The 17,500-nt window shown below is 28.4% G+C and overlaps 1 protein-coding gene across 3 annotated transcripts in view; it reads left to right on the forward strand.

The window, feature by feature from the left end:
- LOC136072045 (nucleoprotein TPR-like) overlaps positions 1 to 17,500 on the forward strand; it is a 144,869-nt gene that overhangs the window by 82,668 nt on the left and 44,701 nt on the right. For all 3 annotated transcript variants that reach the window (XM_065820049.1, XM_065820050.1, XM_065820051.1), the window contains exons 29-35: positions 2,920 to 3,117; positions 4,188 to 4,364; positions 4,600 to 4,986; positions 6,591 to 6,666; positions 7,719 to 7,944; positions 9,494 to 9,585; positions 17,395 to 17,500. The exon at positions 17,395 to 17,500 is cut by the window's right edge and continues 252 nt beyond it. In XM_065820049.1, coding sequence (XP_065676121.1) covers positions 2,920 to 3,117; positions 4,188 to 4,364; positions 4,600 to 4,986; positions 6,591 to 6,666; positions 7,719 to 7,944; positions 9,494 to 9,585; positions 17,395 to 17,500 — 1,262 coding nt within the window. The remainder of the gene's footprint in view (positions 1 to 2,919; positions 3,118 to 4,187; positions 4,365 to 4,599; positions 4,987 to 6,590; positions 6,667 to 7,718; positions 7,945 to 9,493; positions 9,586 to 17,394) is intronic.

The raw sequence follows: 17,500 nt of genomic DNA on the forward strand, positions 1-17,500 counted from the left end.
GGCTTGTAAAAAAATTATCTGACCTAGCGATATTTAGGTAAGTTTAATTAATTTTATGTGATACCTGTTGAAATATTTTAGCAAATTTTTATACAATTAATGAAATTGCATAACAAAAAACTGTTTTTTTTGTAGTAAAAAAAAAAGTTTTTTATAAAAAAAAGCTTTCATGTTTTATTAAGTAAAATGGTTGGAGTAAAATGTCACTGGACTGTTTCTCAGAGAAATTTAGGTGTCGATCTAGTCAATCAGGGTAAAATCTATTGTCAGGTGCAGCAAGAGACTTGAATTCCTCATAATACAGTATCCGAATGAAGAAGTATAATTTGATCAAAACAACAGCCACTAAAAAAGGCAGGGTTGCAAAAAAAAGGACTTCTAAAAGTTTTGATAGAAACTTAATTATACAAGTCAAGAAAAATTGCTTCATTTCTGCTCGAAAACTGGCTGAGCAAGCTGAAGAAAAATATGGAATCAAATTATCCCATCAGACAATCATAAATCTTATCCGAGACCAGGGATTTCAAGGACGACTTTTGTGTAATAAACCATATTTGAGTAAGAAACACATGAAAAGAAGATTAGAATTTGCTAAGAAGTTCAAAAACATGCTGTTAACTTTCTGGAAAAAGATCCCGTGAATTGGCAGATAAAAATTCAACTTAAAATCATCTGATGGAGCCCAAAACGTTTGGAGAAAAGCCGGAGAAGCCTACAAATTAAACTGCATGAGAGGAACTGTCAAGTATGGTGGCGGTAACGTGATGGTATGGGGTTCAATGGCTTGGAAGGGTGTCAGAAAACTCCAATTTATTGATACTATAATGGATCAGGTGCAATACAGAAACATATTAAAGCAAAATTCGATGTCATCTGCTCAAAACTTTTGGCTACAATGTGATTTTACATTTCAGCAAGATAACGATCCCAAGCATAGTGCCACTAAAACCAAGGAGTGGTTTGCTGAAAATAATGTTGAGGTCTTGGAATGGCCCGCACAATCACCGGACCTTAATCCCATTGAACATTTGTGGGAAATTTTAGACCGAAAAATTGGACATTGGTCATTTTCCAAAAAAGATAACCTCAAAGTGGTAATTGAAGAAGCCTAAAAAAAAGATTCAACCAAAAGAAACAAAATCTTTAGTCAAATCAATGCCTAGATGTCTTGAAGCTGTAATCCAAGCAAAGGGAGGCCCAACAAAGTGTTAAAATAATTCTTTTGTTATATAATAATTTATTATGAAACAAATAATGTGTTTTTTCGAATATTTTTTGACAATAAAAAAATGACCTAAGTTCCTTTATTTTAAGACTGAAAACTTTGTGATTCATACTTTACATTAAAATAAATAAAATCTATTTAAAAACATGTTCTTTTATTTTTATTAATCTTGAGTTTACCAAAAAAGTCTAAATTTACAAAAATACAGCACTTTTTTTAGGAAAAGTATTTAAAAAAATATTTGGTTGGATAAATTTTTGAGACGCAGTATATATATATATATATATATATATATATATATATATATATATATATATATATATATATATATATATATATATATATATATATATATATATATATATATATATACTTTAGCTTCTAAAGAAAGTTATTTATGAATTTATTTTAGTTTTTATAGCATTAAAAATTATAGTTTTTATATTTTGGTTTTATATTATTTTGGTTGCCATTATTTCCACTGCCTCCTGAAGATGTTTCATAAACATCCTTAAAATTTTACCTCACCATGCTTTTATTATCCTAATGTTGACAACTTAACTGAACTTGACTAATTCAGGATCAACTTTGACTTTGCTGTTAAATTGTACAGATGTGCTTCATTCTTGTTTTTATTGATAACTAGCATGAGTTACCCGGCGTTGCCCGGGCCAATATTTAAACTGGCTTACCTGATATCTGTACACAAAAATGGGCCCAAAAAATGGGCCCCCTGACCCCGGGGTTAGGGGGGGCTATTTTTGGGCCCCCTGACCCCGGGGGTCGGGGTACGGGGTCAAAACCCAGCTAAGAACCTTCTCCCCCTCAAGGACTACCCCCATGCCAAATTTCATCGAGATCGGTCTGGCGGTTTGGATTTCTATAGAGAACAAACAAACACACACAAACACACATTGCCCTTTATATATATAGCTGGAGTTAACCGGCGTTGCCCGGGCCAATATTTAAACTGGCTTACCTGATATCTGTACACAAAAATGGGCCCAAATAATGGCCCCCCTGACCCCTGGGTCAGGAGGGCCCATTTTTGGGCCCCCTGACCCCGGGGGTCGGGGTACAGGGTCAAAACCCAGCTAAGAACCTTCTCCCCCTCGAGGACTACCCCCATGCCAAATTTCATCGAGATCGGTCCGGCGGTTTGGATTTCTATAGAGAACAAACAAACAAACACACACATTGCCCTTTATATATATAGAAGATTATAGGGTCTTGAAATTTTTCAAATCATTTTTGAAAAACTTTAAAACATGACAGATCCTCAAAATGAAAAACCAACATTATCATTCTGGAAATTCGACTCAAAAATTAAAAACTAGTGAAGTAAATATTAAAGTAAATTGTATACGATTCAATAGTTACTAGATTTTTTGTTTGTTGTAAACTTTTAGGTTTTAAAAATTTTCAAATAAATTTTATCAAATAATTTTTCATTTACTGTGGTGGTATGATGAATTCTCATAACTCATATAAACTTTTATAACAAGGAACAACCAGGTTGAAATAACCACAAACATTTACATTCATTTTATGTGTTTATATATTTATATTTTATGTATTTACACATTTATGTTTTATGTATTTATCTTTTATGTACTTATATATATATGTTTCCACATTTAAAAATGTAATCTCTAGTATTATATTGAATTTTTGTAAAATAAGAATTATTTTAGATAGAGCGATGGACAAATCGTACCAATCAACTTATGATACAAAGTACTAAATCAGAGAATGAAGAGTTAAAAAAACTTCAATCACTGAAAGTACAGAATGAGAAAGTTATAACATCTTTGCAAGAAGATCTCAAGAGAAATAAGCAGCAGTTTGACACATTTAAAAGAGAGACATTAAAATTCAAAAATGAAAACCAGGTTTTTTATTTTGCTGTATAATTTTTATTTTTAATATTAAGTCTACATAATGCGATATATTCTGCTGATCTTTTTTTTAATTTACTTTTTTTTTAAATGATGAGAAAATAAACAAGCAAACTATTTTTTTCCATTATATAACTCTTAGTATCAACATATTGCCTAGCGGTGTAGTGGTAGAGCGCTCGCTTCATAAGGGAGAGGTTCCAAGTTAGATCCCCAACTTGCTCCCTGAAAGTACCGCGCTCATCTTGTTTCTCCACGCAGCGGCGTTGTTTGTCAACGTTCGTGTTATGGAGTTATAAAGTTGAGAGAGGGTTATAACCACAATTAAGTAGCCTCCTTGTCTGTAGTAGCCTTCTTGGCCTTGGGGAGGTGAATTAGCATAAAAAAGTATGAGACTGATTATTAGGGTATAGGTTATGTATGTAATGAAGCTCTATTTATCCCTATTTCAATATATTGTCATCAATGACTTTTTATTTAAACTAAAGTATTTCATTCTTAATTGCTAACTTGTCATCAATGTTTTATACAGTTTCTTCTCACAAAAATGCATAGCTATCATTATCTGAAACCAGGGGACCCAGCCAAATATGAGGTTTTTTGCAACCCCAACCCTGGCTAAATAACAATTCTAGCAGGTGTTATTAGTGGGAGCTAGAATATTTTATTATATATATATATATATATATATATATATATATATATATATATATATATATGCATTTTAATTTACAATTACAATACAATTCCTATATTGATGTTTGTGTAATGTTGCCCGTGTAATGTCCTCCTTTTATTTATTTCTGAACCTGTTAAGATTTTTGTGTTTGAGTTATTTTGTAAAAAGAATAATGTAATGTAAATAGGTTAAAATATAAATACTACTAAATAGTTGTGACATGGTGACAATTCAACTTATTATACAACTTGTACTTGTAGTTATTATAAGTAAGTATTATTATAGCTATACTTATTATAAAACACTTCATACAATTAAATAAGTCAATAGTAAATAACATAATTAAATGAGTAAAAAAATCAAATTCAATTTGTTAATTTTACAGGAAAAAATATCTGGATTAGAATCAGATTTAATAGCAACTCGTAATAAACTTAATGCTGCATCAACAACATCAAATGCATCTGCAAAAGCTGTTGAAACTGAGCAATTATCCAACTTGCAAAAAGAACTGGATCAGTGGAAATCTAAAAATCTTGAAATGGCTGATAAAAGCAAAATGGTATTTTTTATTTAACATGAATTAGTTTTATCTTAATATTAATTTAGTTACCTCTAAAAATACGACTAATTTACAATAGTTTATTTTTAAATTTGTGTCAAATGTATTTTTAAAAAACATTGAATTTACATGTAACAGTTTAGTAATTAATATGTAAATAGTTCTGTTAATATGTAAAAGGTTTAAAATATTATTTTTTAACATTTTTGTATTTTTTAATTTTTTTATTTGTTAGGTGCGTAAAGTGGCTCGTAAATATAAGACTATATGTGACCAGCTGCAAAAGGTACTCAAGGAAAATAATATTGACTTTTCAAGTATAATAAATGTTTCTTCGAATAATGTTCAGTCCAATGATCTTGATACGCCATCTAACCAAACTATTGATCTAGAAGAAAAGAAAAAATTTGAAATACAAATTGCTGAGAAAACCAAAGTTGCTGAAGAACTATCAAAAGAACTAATGTCTCTTCAGTCTCAGCTAGTGTCTGAATGCAAAAGAAGCAATGATCTAGAGAAAAAAAATATTGAAACTCATAGTTGTTATCTTGAAGCAGAAAAAAAATTGCTGGAGAAAAATAAAGAGCTGGAACTCTTAAAATTAGAATTTGCTGATGGAAAAGTAAGAAATTACTGTTTTGTTATGCTATTTTTATATTATTTTAAAGTTTTTTTTCTTAGTTTTTAATAAATCAACAGTTATAGCAATAGCTTTTATTAAAATACCCTCATGGCTGTTCAAGTTTATTCCTGTTCATTTTTAATGGCCTAAGTAAAGAAAAGTTTTGCTCCCATTTATATGAACTTAAGGGAAAGAAAAAAGTAACTTAAGATAAATTTTAATGTTTGCTAGTTTTTGAAATTTAATCAGTTTAGTAAAATTTAACCAAATTTCTTAGAGCTCACCTAACAAAGCAATAATAAATAAGCTTAATTAAGCTTAATTAATTAAGCTTACTAAACTAATAAGCCTAATAAACTTAATTAACTTAATTAATTAAGCCTACTAATTATTATTTATCAATTAACTTATTTATTAATTACTTCCTTTCTTGTATCCATAGAACTTTGTGATAACGAATTTACAATTTACAAACCCTACATCATTAATATGATATTTGGTTGCTTAACGCTTTTCTCCAATATTTCTCTTCAGACTATCTTCGATTCGCTATTTTTTTGGAGTGCTATCTAAACTTGAATTATGCTACATATATGTATATATATATATATATATATATATATATATATATATATATATATATATATATATATATATATATATATATATATATATATATACATACACATACAAACATATATATAAAAAAGGTTGAAGAAGTGTTCAAGTAAAAACAAATCAACCAGGGTGTCTGTAAGAAGGGAGTCTGAATTTAATTTTTCGGTTTTCAAACTTTTTCTTTTCTTATTTATGATTTAAAATGTAGGTTTATTAAAAAGATACGCAGTCTTGTGTAATATAATTGGGAAACGGGTGATGCATAAGTTATTGGACAAAATAAAAACATCAATAACTTATTTATAAATTTAAAAAAAAAATTTTTTTTTTAATAATCTTTTAATAAAATTAAGTTATTTTTTAAATGAAAAAACACCAATTGATCTTAATTTTGCTTTGATGCCTTTCATAACCGACTGTAAAATATTTAGTTGTAATTTTAATTTAATTCGATCAATCAAAACTTGCTCTGTTGAAGCTTGCCAATCTCCCTTGTAAACCTTCTGCACCAAATGTCCCCAATTATTTTTAATTGTTTGTGCTTGAGGCACATTCGGGGTATTGGGTACTTTATCAACGTAATTGACATATTGGTTCTCTAATAGTAAAATTTCTCTTTTCCCCTAAAATGAACACTTTCTAGGCATATTTTTTTTTTGTTTATGTAGTATCCAGATTTTCCAGGCATGTTGTCCCTTGCAAAACAAAAGTATTTTTTGTCATTGATGACCATAAGCAATTTTGTATGTATGTATGTATGTATGTATTTATGTATGTATGCATGCATGACATATGTATGTATTATGTATTATAATATGTATATAAATATATTTACAATGTATTTATTATGTATGTATTTATGAATGTATGCATGCATGACATACATATATATGTGTGTATTATTATATATATAAATGTCAATGTAATTACAATGAGGTAAAAAATAGCTTTAATAACTAATAAGTTTTATATGAATTATTTTTTAGAAAAAACTCACAGAAGTTCAAGAGAAAAATAAAAAGTTGTTAAAGACATGCAAAGAAAAATTGTCATCTTTAACTAGTTAGTGTTATTTTTTTAATATCTATTCAGCTGAGTGACATCTTAATATCCATTCAGCTGAGTGACATCTTAATATCCATTCAGCTGAGTGACATATTAATATCCATTCAGCTGAGTGACATATTAATATCCATTCAGCTTAGTGACATCTTAATATAGCAACACTAAATACAAAAGTTGCATAAACTGTAGAAAAACAGGGTTCCCACTCTTCCTTAAAAACCTTAAATATCCTTAAAAAATAAAAACCTCCTTAAATGTCCTTAAATAACCTTAGAATAATTTAAAATATGACTGCTCTCCTTAATTTCTCCTTTTTTTATACATATATATATATATTTTCTTTATTATAGGAAATTTTATTAAAGTAAATGGATTATAAATATGCAACTCATTTTTCACCATCACGTCATGTTGTAAAGATATTTGGGTTCACATCTTTAGTATTTAGTAGGGGTAAAATCCCTAATATTGTCTGACAAATTATTCAAAACCATGTCATTCTGGGTCTCAAATAAAGGATTCTTATAGAGATTTTAGAAAACATATATTGTTGACCTGTGTTATACTTATTAATAAAGAAGAAAATTTACAGTTCTTTGATAGTTTACAAACCCATATTTTTATTTTATATATATATATTTATATATATATAAAGTAATACAATAATTTATAATGATTTCTCTGCTTATATTTAAAATTTATTGAAAAAAATAAGATTCTGTTTTTAATGTAATCGTTTTCTCCTTAATTCTCCTTACTTTTTCTTTTAAAAAATTGTCGTTTGTGACTGAATCTCTTTAAATTTTAGGAAAATATCTCCTTAAATCTCCTTAAAATCCTTAGTTTTAGCCTCAGTTTTAATAGTGGGAACCCTGAAAAATTATTTTACTTGAATATGAATCATTATAAAAGTTATTTATGAATCTAATTTTTCTAAAATAAATAATATTAAATAAATTTTTTTGATGAAATATTATAAATCTATTTTCTCCTCAAATTTATTTTGAATTCTTTCAGTTTGAGTATTAAAAAAAAAATTTAACATTTAGAATTAAAAGACAGCAGCAGTAGAGAAATAGAATGTTTGAAAGACCAATTGGAGAAGTCACGTGTTGAGTTAAGAGATTCAAATGAATCTAATTCTGTTCATGCACTTGAAGAAAGATTATTAGAGAGCACAAATCAAATCAAAGAATTAATTTTAGACAAAAAACATTTAATTCAAAAATTAGACGAACTTCAAAATCAAATTGACAAAATGGGAGCTGACTTAATGTAAGATTTTAAGAGTTCAAGTGTTTATTTATGCAAAGCAATGCTCTTCTAGGCTTTTTTTTTTTTTAAATTAAGTGTTTATTTTTAATTTTTATAAGTACTAATATTTCTATTAAGTCGATAATTAGTTTTTAAATAAATTTACTCCTAAGTGCAGCCCTTGTTGTTGGGAGTTATCTTTTTAAGACAGGGCAGAATTTAGATGAGTTAAAAAAGTTTTTGTTTTAAAAATGTTCTCATTCATCAATAATATCAACTTATAAGTGTTTTAAAATGTGTAAAATATTAAAAATGTTGCAATAATTATTAGCAGTAAACAATTGCTTTAAGTTAAAAATTATTGTAAAATTACTAGCCACTGCCAACACTAAACTGTAAAATTACTAGCCACTGCTAACACTAAACTTAAAATTACTAGTCACTGCCAACTCTAAAATGTAAAAGAAGAAAGATCAGATTCAAGAGTGTTATCTGTCAACTTTTTGATCGCTTAGAACACTAAGCGATCAAAAAGTTGAGACTTTTTGTCAAGATTACTATTTACTTGTTTTTTTAGCAAATAGAGCCACTTTTTAGTGCGATCATTTTCTTTTATATATAGTCTTTTTTTTCTAGTATATAGTCATTTTCAGCAAATGGAGCTACAATTTTAGTGATATCATAGTATGATCTGAACCACCTAATGGAAGACAAATAAAAACTGAGCACATTCTAGGGTCAGAGACAAAATACAAATCAAGATGTGAAGATAAGTGATTAGGTTTGTCTGGAAAACTTAAAGTCAACTGACTAAAGGATTGATAAATTTAATAATTTTGAGCTTTAGAGCATTGTCAGTGGTACTAAAGCTAAGCCATTCAGTGTGATGAACTGAATGAATGAAGCCATTCTATGTGAATTATGTGTCGATAACAACAATTTATGCTGAGGGAAAAAAAGAAAACTTTCGTGCAGTATATAGTGAAGTTTTCTCATAGTGCATGTATGTCTGGTCTGGTGACAGTAGCTGGATGCAGTTAGCATTTGACCAAAATAAATATTTTTGTAGTTACCAGTAACAGTGTGACCACAACAATCCTTATTCTGATCTGATTTAACACAAGTTAAACATTTGAATTTTTGCGCTTTTTTTGTAGCAAAGCATTTTATTTTTTGTGCAGAAACTAAATTATTATGTTCTTTGTGACTGGTGAGTTACAGCTTCTTCCAATGTACTCCACTTTGACAATACCGGCATTAGACTATCCCACTGGATGTGGTTACGGTGCTTAAAACCTAGACCCAGCCAGACACCCACACACATTCAACAGTTACTTATTAAAATTAAAAGCTTTACATTAAATAATTATGCAGAATACTAAACCCTTCAAATTTTTTTATTAACATAATTTTGAAAATACTGTTTCTTGACATCTCTTTTTTTTTATTGCCATAATTTTGAAAACTCTGTTTCTAGATATCTAATTTTTTTTATTAACATAGTTTTGCTAACACTCTAGAAAGAGTGTTTGCAAATCTATTAACATAAACACTCTCTTTTTTCTTACAGAGCTGTTGACAACTGCAGTAAAAATGAGAAAAAAACAAAAATAATTGTTGAACCAAAACAATCATCTGATCAGCAACTTTTAGATACATATGGTAAAATTATTTACAAATTATTTACAAATTTTTTTATTTTTATTAACTAAAGATATATTTACGTAAAGAATTATGGCTTTGAACATTTTAAAATACAAAATATTTTTTAAAATATAAAAATTAAAAAAATATCATTTAAAGTTCTACAATATCAATTTGAAGGTATTTTATTTACAATTATAAAGTTATATAGATAATTATATATATATATGTTATATAACATATATCTTTATAGATCAGTTAATAATTAGGTCAATTATATTTTAAAATTTAAATTTCATTTAAAAAAAGCTAATAATTTTTAAGTAATTTCAATTATTCAAGATCTAAAAGTAAGAATTTTGATAATGGTAGATAAAAACCAAGTTATGTAACAACTATTAGTTTACTACAATTTAATACAATGACCAAGGACACATTATTTTGTGAATAAATTAAATTAAGTTATTCAATTAAATAGTTTAAATTAAATAGTCATATAGATACATCTTAAAATAATGTACTCACATATGTTAACTGCATATATAACTAGACATGGATACATCTTAAAATAGTGTGCTCACATATGTCAACTGCATATATAACTAGACATATGGATACTAAGCCACTGTCATGTATATGATAACACTTGGCTCAGTGTGGGATTTATGTATTATGGATATATTATTCGTTTGCCACAAAAAAAAAAAGTCAAAAAACTTTCAATTTTTTTGGGAAATACAATAGAAAATCTTGGAAATTCCACATGTCGTCACTTAAGGTCCGTAAATAAAACTAAACTTTCGTGCGTTTTTAATTTTTTAAACGTAGATACATTGGAAATATACAGCAAATGCGGAGATTTGCGTTCTATAAAAAAACTATATACCAAACTAAAACGTAAAATAATTGTTATTAAACAAATATTTTAAAATATATTAACTGTAATCGAAGAATAATTTCTTGCTTTATTTTTTACTTATAATAAATTCATATTGTCGTATCAGCATGAGCTCAAAAAAACTTGGAAGACCTGCGAAGGTTTTAAACAAAACTCGTATTAATAGTGGAAGATTTGCTGGAAGAGCTTCTGATTTACCCGTGAGTGATCTACCAACTTACAAACAGCTCATTCAAAACGGTTACAAGATTGAGAAAGAATTATTTAATGGACAGAAAATTAACTCTGTATCAATCGTGACAAAAGTCAATAGTGACTTGCAAAAACTTTGGTATAGAGTTAATCCAAATCTACCTCTGATAAAAGATAAACCATTAAAAAATAAAATATCCAGAACATTTAAAAAAGTATTATCTGCAGAACGAATTTAATCTAAAAACCATAAGTCGAGTATAAGCTGGCTATAAAAAAAGAAACTGGAAACGTTGTTTGATTTGTCTGCTTGCCGGTGCGATCTCCCAATTATTGATGACTGTAAAGATAGGTAAATAGATATTTGTAAACATTTTTTAGTACAATTTGTTTAATGTTAAGTGAAAAAGATTTTATAAGGGTTGATGAAAATTTACTATCCTATTCCCCTCGCCTTCTACTAAGGTATTAAGGTAAAGTCTTTATCCATAAACTAAAGAATGTAAGCCTATATAATAAATAATTTCTATATTGTCTTGATTTTATAGTAAAGTAATTAACATTTAGACAAATCGGCTGTCGGAAAAGCGACTGCACAATGAAACACATAGTTTATCTCTGTGAGGAAAGCAGAAAGGTATATCATGCAATTTTTATCAACATTTACTGTTAGAATTGATAAATATGGAGGGTTGGATAAAAAAGAGCCGCAAGTCATTTTAGCATTTACTGCTTATTTACGAAGTTATAGTCAAATGATTAGTGATCATGAAATTTGATTCATTTTATTCGCTTTAAATTTTAATACTTTTAAATTTTAAAATACTTGACTTATTTTAGGTCCCCGTTCTGGAAAGAGAATATTTAAAGGATCAAGGATGCAAGATAGGACCAAAAGGAAGTTGGCAGTTAGGCAACGTGGACCAAGTGGAGGCAACTAGGGTTGCCAAAATGTATATTAGACAGGAAAAAGAGGCCACTAGAGAGCTAATTAGACAGAGAAGTCTTCAAACAACATCAAAACTCGAGTCAGACGGTAATTTTAGTGCTGGATCTTCAAGTTTAGATACAGCTGAAAGTGAAGAATTTGAGGAGCAAATCATAAGTGAAAGAAATTACACAGACTTATCTAATTTAGCCAAGGCTGCAATAAGGTATGAAGTAAGTGATGCTGCTGCAGCTGCAATTGCAACAGCTATGTTAATTGACTACGGAATAGTAACTGAGATTAAAAAATTTCAGATAATAATGGAATATAAGATTTTTTGTGAAAAGGTACGAGTGGCTAATTCAATTGACACAAAGCATCGTCAAGAAGTTTCACAAATAAAAGTAATTGGTGTTGATAGCAAGAAAGACAAAAATTCATTAGTTTATGTGATGAAATACAAGAGTAATGGGGACCCTTTCTTTTATCGAACTACCAAAGATGAACATCACCTCTCTTTTACTTGTGAAAATGACCCTTTCTCTGGAAATTATCTAACTCATACTATAATAGAAAATGGTAAAGGTAGTATTATGGCTTCAGCAACGTTAACTGTGCTTTCTGAATATGATAGTATTAAAAGCTTGGAAGCGATTGTTCTTGACAATACAATTTCTAACACTGGCGCAGATAAAGGTTTAGTTGTCAAATTAGAAAAGCTTTTGAATCGTAGCATTCATTTAGTTGGTTGTTTACTTCACCAGGGTGAGCTACCTCTTCGTCATGTTATATCTGAAATAGATGGAAAAACTAATGATCCTAAAAAGTGTAAGAGCCCTATTGGTGAACAAGCGTCTGATACATTCATGCATGAAAAACCATTGGTTCAGTTTGTTCCTATTGATTCCGAGATAGAGTTATATGTAAAGCCCAACATTGTTGGCGATCTGAGTACGGACCAGCATAAACTTTATGAGTATTGCACTGGAATAGCTAAAGGTTTCATTTCTGTCAAGTATGCTAACAGGAAACCTGGTCCAGTCTGTCATGCACGCTAGTTAACTCTTGCTTTGAGAATTATGATGGTTTATACAAGAACCAAGATACCTACACATGATTTAAACTTTATAACAAAGTACATAATACAAGTTTACTGTCCTATGTGGTTTGCCGTTAAAAGTTCAGCGCATTACAAAGATGCACCAAGGCTTCTCCATAAAACACTTCAATTAGTCAAGAAACAGAATAGCAGAATTCAAATTATTGTATTCAAAAATCTTCAGGGTAACTCCTAATGCTGCTGTCAAGAAAACTTTCTTTATGCTATGCTGCTAGACGATGAAAAAGTTGTAAGAGACCGTGCTCTTAATCAAATCTTGAAGGTTAGATTATCCAGGGAAACAAATCCAGATTTCAAACCTAAAATCAAAGCTAAGACAGTTATGACCTTGAACTTCAATGCTGATGTTTGGACCGACTTAATTGAGGTTTCTTCAATACAAATTGAACCTCCTGCGTCAACTTTTGTATCTTCAAATGAATTACGACAAGCTATTCAAACCGGCAATAAACTTTCTCTAACTGATTTGCCAAACAATTCTCAGTCGGTGGAAAGAGCTGTAAAACTCACATCCGAAGCTTCTAAAAAGGTTTATGGGCGGGTAAAGAGACATAACTTCATTCTGGCTAAAAACCAAAGCAGAACCGAAAACAAGAGAAACGTGAAAAAGTCAGAATATTGTGTAATTATTTCAGAGTAATTTTACAAACTTGTTTTTACAACAATTTTACAAACTTGTTACAAATGTAATATATTCTATTTAATGTATATAAATGTGAGTTTAATGTTCTCTTTTATGAAAAGGCATTCCTAAAATGTATTATAACTTCAAGCTTGGTGTTACTTTTATTGTTAATGGTCTATAAAAACGTTGAAGCAAGGGTGTTATATATATAAATACCAATGTAAACTCAAAAGACCTAACCAGAGCTAGCGCAAACAGATAGTAAATAAGGGTGTGGGGTAGTGACTTTAGCTAACTTAAAAACAAAAAAAAATAGGTACTTGATCTCTGATCATTGCCAAATAATATTATAATTAAAAGCTCACTAGCTTTAATAAGTTCATTGTTCGGGGAGGAGTGTCATACACACATTATTTAGACTCTAGCCCCAATAATTTTCCAACATCGATAGTTTTAAGAAACTTTAGTTTCAATCGACTTGAAAACTTGAAAATCGATTCATAAAAAACGATATTATATTTCATAAATATCTGCGACGGAAACTTTTTACAAACCATGCCTCGTTTTCACATGGCGTTAGCCAATGAGATTTCATAAAACATTGTGAAAACGAGACGTGACATGTAAAAAGTTTCCGTCGCAGATATTTTTGAAAAATAAGGTTTTTCAAAATATTATATTCTTTTAAATATTTGAAAAAAACACACTAATAGCTAAAAACTTTAAAATGTTTACCCAAAATGATTATAGCTCCAAATTGAATAATTTTTTCGGATTTATGTTTATATTTATGGCTTACATAAATCCCAAAGTGAGCCAATACGATTTGGAAAAAAAAGTATGTTTAGACAGTGGCTTAATGGATCTTAAAATAGTGTACTCACATGTCAACTGCATATATAGCTAGACATATGGATACATCTTAAAATAGTGTACTCACATATATCAACTGCATATATAGCTAGACATATGGATACATCTTAAAATAGTGTACTCACATATGTCAACTGCATATATACCTAGGCATATGGATACATTTTAAAATAGTGTACTCACATATGGTAACTGCATATATAGCTAGACATATGGATACATCTTAAAATAGTGTATTAACATATGTCAACTGCATATATAACTAGACATATGGATACATCTTAAAATAGTGTACTCAAATATGTCAACTGCATATATAGCTAGACATATGGATACATCTTAAAATAGTGTACTCACATATGTCAACTGCATATATAACTAGACATATGGATACATCTTAAAAAAGTGTACTCACATATGTCAACTGCATATATAACTAGACATATGGATACATCTTAAAATAGTGTACTCACATATGTCAAGTTTTAGACTTAATATGGGTAGTTAGTTAGCTTAACACTTTGGAAATTTTGACTTGTAATAAACAATAATAAAATTTCTATTAAAAAAATATTTTCGATTAAAAATTTTAATTTTTTTCATGGTGTATTCATTTGAACTTTTAAAGAAAAACATATTCAAAATCAGATTGACCATAAAGAAACCTTCAAGCAAATTTTACACTGGCACATAGATTATGTTGTATACTTACACAGAGTGCAATCAATTTTAGAAAATATTAATTTTTAAAACTTTTTAAACTCTTTTATAGATTTCTAGATTTTTATTTATACAATGGTGGCAGTTATTATATTTTATTTTTTATTTAAAAAGATCAATTTTATTTTATCAAATCAGTTGTTTTGGAAAGCAATTGTTTTAACTTATTGAAACTGTGCATGCCAATTTTTCTTAACTACCCTAATTTACTTAAGCAGCATGAAAAAGTGCAAAGTCACTTTACAAATTTTTCATTGTAAAAATTGTAAAGCATACTCTAAATAAAAGGTTTGGTAGGACTCACAAAAATCAGTCATTTTATGTTTTGACTCACCACATCAGTCATTTTTTTTGAGCTTTTAAGAAAGATAAATAACTTAAAAGCAATGTTTTTCTTTTAAAAAAAAAAAGAAAAGCTTTTTTAATTTTTTCTGCTTTCATGAAAGATATACAACTTAAAAACAATGTTAAAATGAAAATTTAAGCCATTAATATCGATATTGGTGCGATATTAATGGCTTAAATTTTGCGATAATATCAGTTTGCAAATTTTCCATGAATCTTTGGAATGCTGGAAATATTAGGATTTATTTAGTTTTAATATTTCATTAACAGAATGGTATCTATTACTATTTTCTGTAAAAAATCACAAATATTGATGCCAATCATACTTAACATAATACATAAGATTATTTGTAAACTGCAACCGCGACAAATACAATGCCTGCCGTTACTAGTTTTTTGGAATTACAAAGCTGCATATGTTTTCAGTTATTTATCTAAAAAAAAAAATGCATTGGATATTCAACAACAAGTTAAAGTCTTAATAATTTGGTACACATAATTGCATGTTTTTAAACAGTCTTTTTGAAGATGTTCAAAGTTACTGGAAAGTTTCTTTTCCTTTAGCGAATGAAGTGTTTATTGTACTTAAGTTTAATAAATTCTTGAATAGGTAGTCATTGTAGTTTTAAGCTTCATTGGTTAACAATTAAAGAATAATTTATCCTATAGATTGAAGACTTTCGTTAAGAATGCATGACTATTTCATTCTACTTCTTTCTTTATATCCTGCAACCTTTAGCTACAATTACTGCATAATTTCCACCCAGGTACATAAATTTTTTGTGTTTATTAAAATCATTTGCATTTCCTATGAAAAAAAAACAATCACCTCTAAAATTTAACATCATTTTAAAAAGAAAAAATGTAAAATGCGATCTATAAATACATTTGTAAATGTGATTCTGAGAAGAAGTTTATATTTATTTAAAAAAAAAAAAATGTTAATAAAAAGATTTAAAAAAAAAAAAAAATAAAGTCTAATATGAATAAATAGGCTGCGCTTTTTCTTGGATTTTTCACGTAAATACTGTTTTAACTACCCCTTTTCTTAAATAAAATAAATTCCCTAAAAGTTTGTTAGGCTGTTGCATGTCTAAAAAATAGTCCTAATGAACTTAGGGGCTTAAAAAAATCTCTTCTGCACAACTTCTTCTAGTTACCCTACTAAAATTTTATTTTGCTATTCTGCTAGTTTCCAAATCTTACCAAAACAATATTTTTTGTTTTGAATTTGATGAGAGAACTTGTCATTCAACTTTTAACTTACAAGATTTGTAACTGGTCGAATTTTGTTTGACACCTGCACTTATTGTTTTAAGTTGTGAAAAAATGGCAAAAAATTTAAATTTAAAAAACTCATTAAAAAAAAGATTACATAATTTTTTAGAATTCGCACTAATCTGATCCTGCTATTTGCATCCTATATATATGCAAATAAGAATATGAAAAATTATGTAAATATGGTTTTTCTACTTCCTGTAGTGATCTTTTTTCTTTAAATTTTTGTGTTGCTAAATACATTGCCACACTAATAATTGCTAAATTTGAATGAATATTCATTTGAATAAATTTTAATGAATATTCATTAAAGTTCTTAACTCAATCTTTTTCTCAACACTAAAAACCTCATAACATGCAAGTTGTATGCATTTTTAGTCTGCTCCAGTACATTACTGGAACAGACTAAAAATGTATAAGATGTGCAATTTTTTCTTTCTATTTTTTAAACAAAACTCAAATATTCTATTTTTATTATAATAAATATTCTATTTTTTAAACAAAACTTAAACAAAACTCAAAACTCAACTTGGAAAATACTTAGAAAATACACTCACACGCACACACAAATACAATCCTTTAGAGTTAGATCAGCATTTATTTTTTATAATGCTGACTTAATTCCATACAAAAAAAAAAAAAGAAAAAGAATAAAATTTTTTTTATTATTACTTGTTTTCAAATTTGATTTGTTGTAATAAAAGTTTTTTAAATCAAGATTGTATTTGCATAAAGTCTTATTTGATGTATTTACTGAATCTCAGCAGATGGTTTTTTCAGTATGATGTCATCAATGATATTTTATGTGAGGGTAGGTATTTTAGTTCTTATATATTCAAAAATTTAAGGTAATGCACCATTGACAGCAACAGTTCGTCCTACTGCTACATCTTCACAGGCAGCATCAAAATTTCATGTACAAAACACACGTACTGCTAGCATTCGTCCCTTAGC

Source organism: Hydra vulgaris, chromosome 15, assembly GCF_038396675.1.
Source record: "Hydra vulgaris chromosome 15, alternate assembly HydraT2T_AEP".
Lineage (NCBI taxonomy): Eukaryota > Metazoa > Cnidaria > Hydrozoa > Anthoathecata > Hydridae > Hydra > Hydra vulgaris.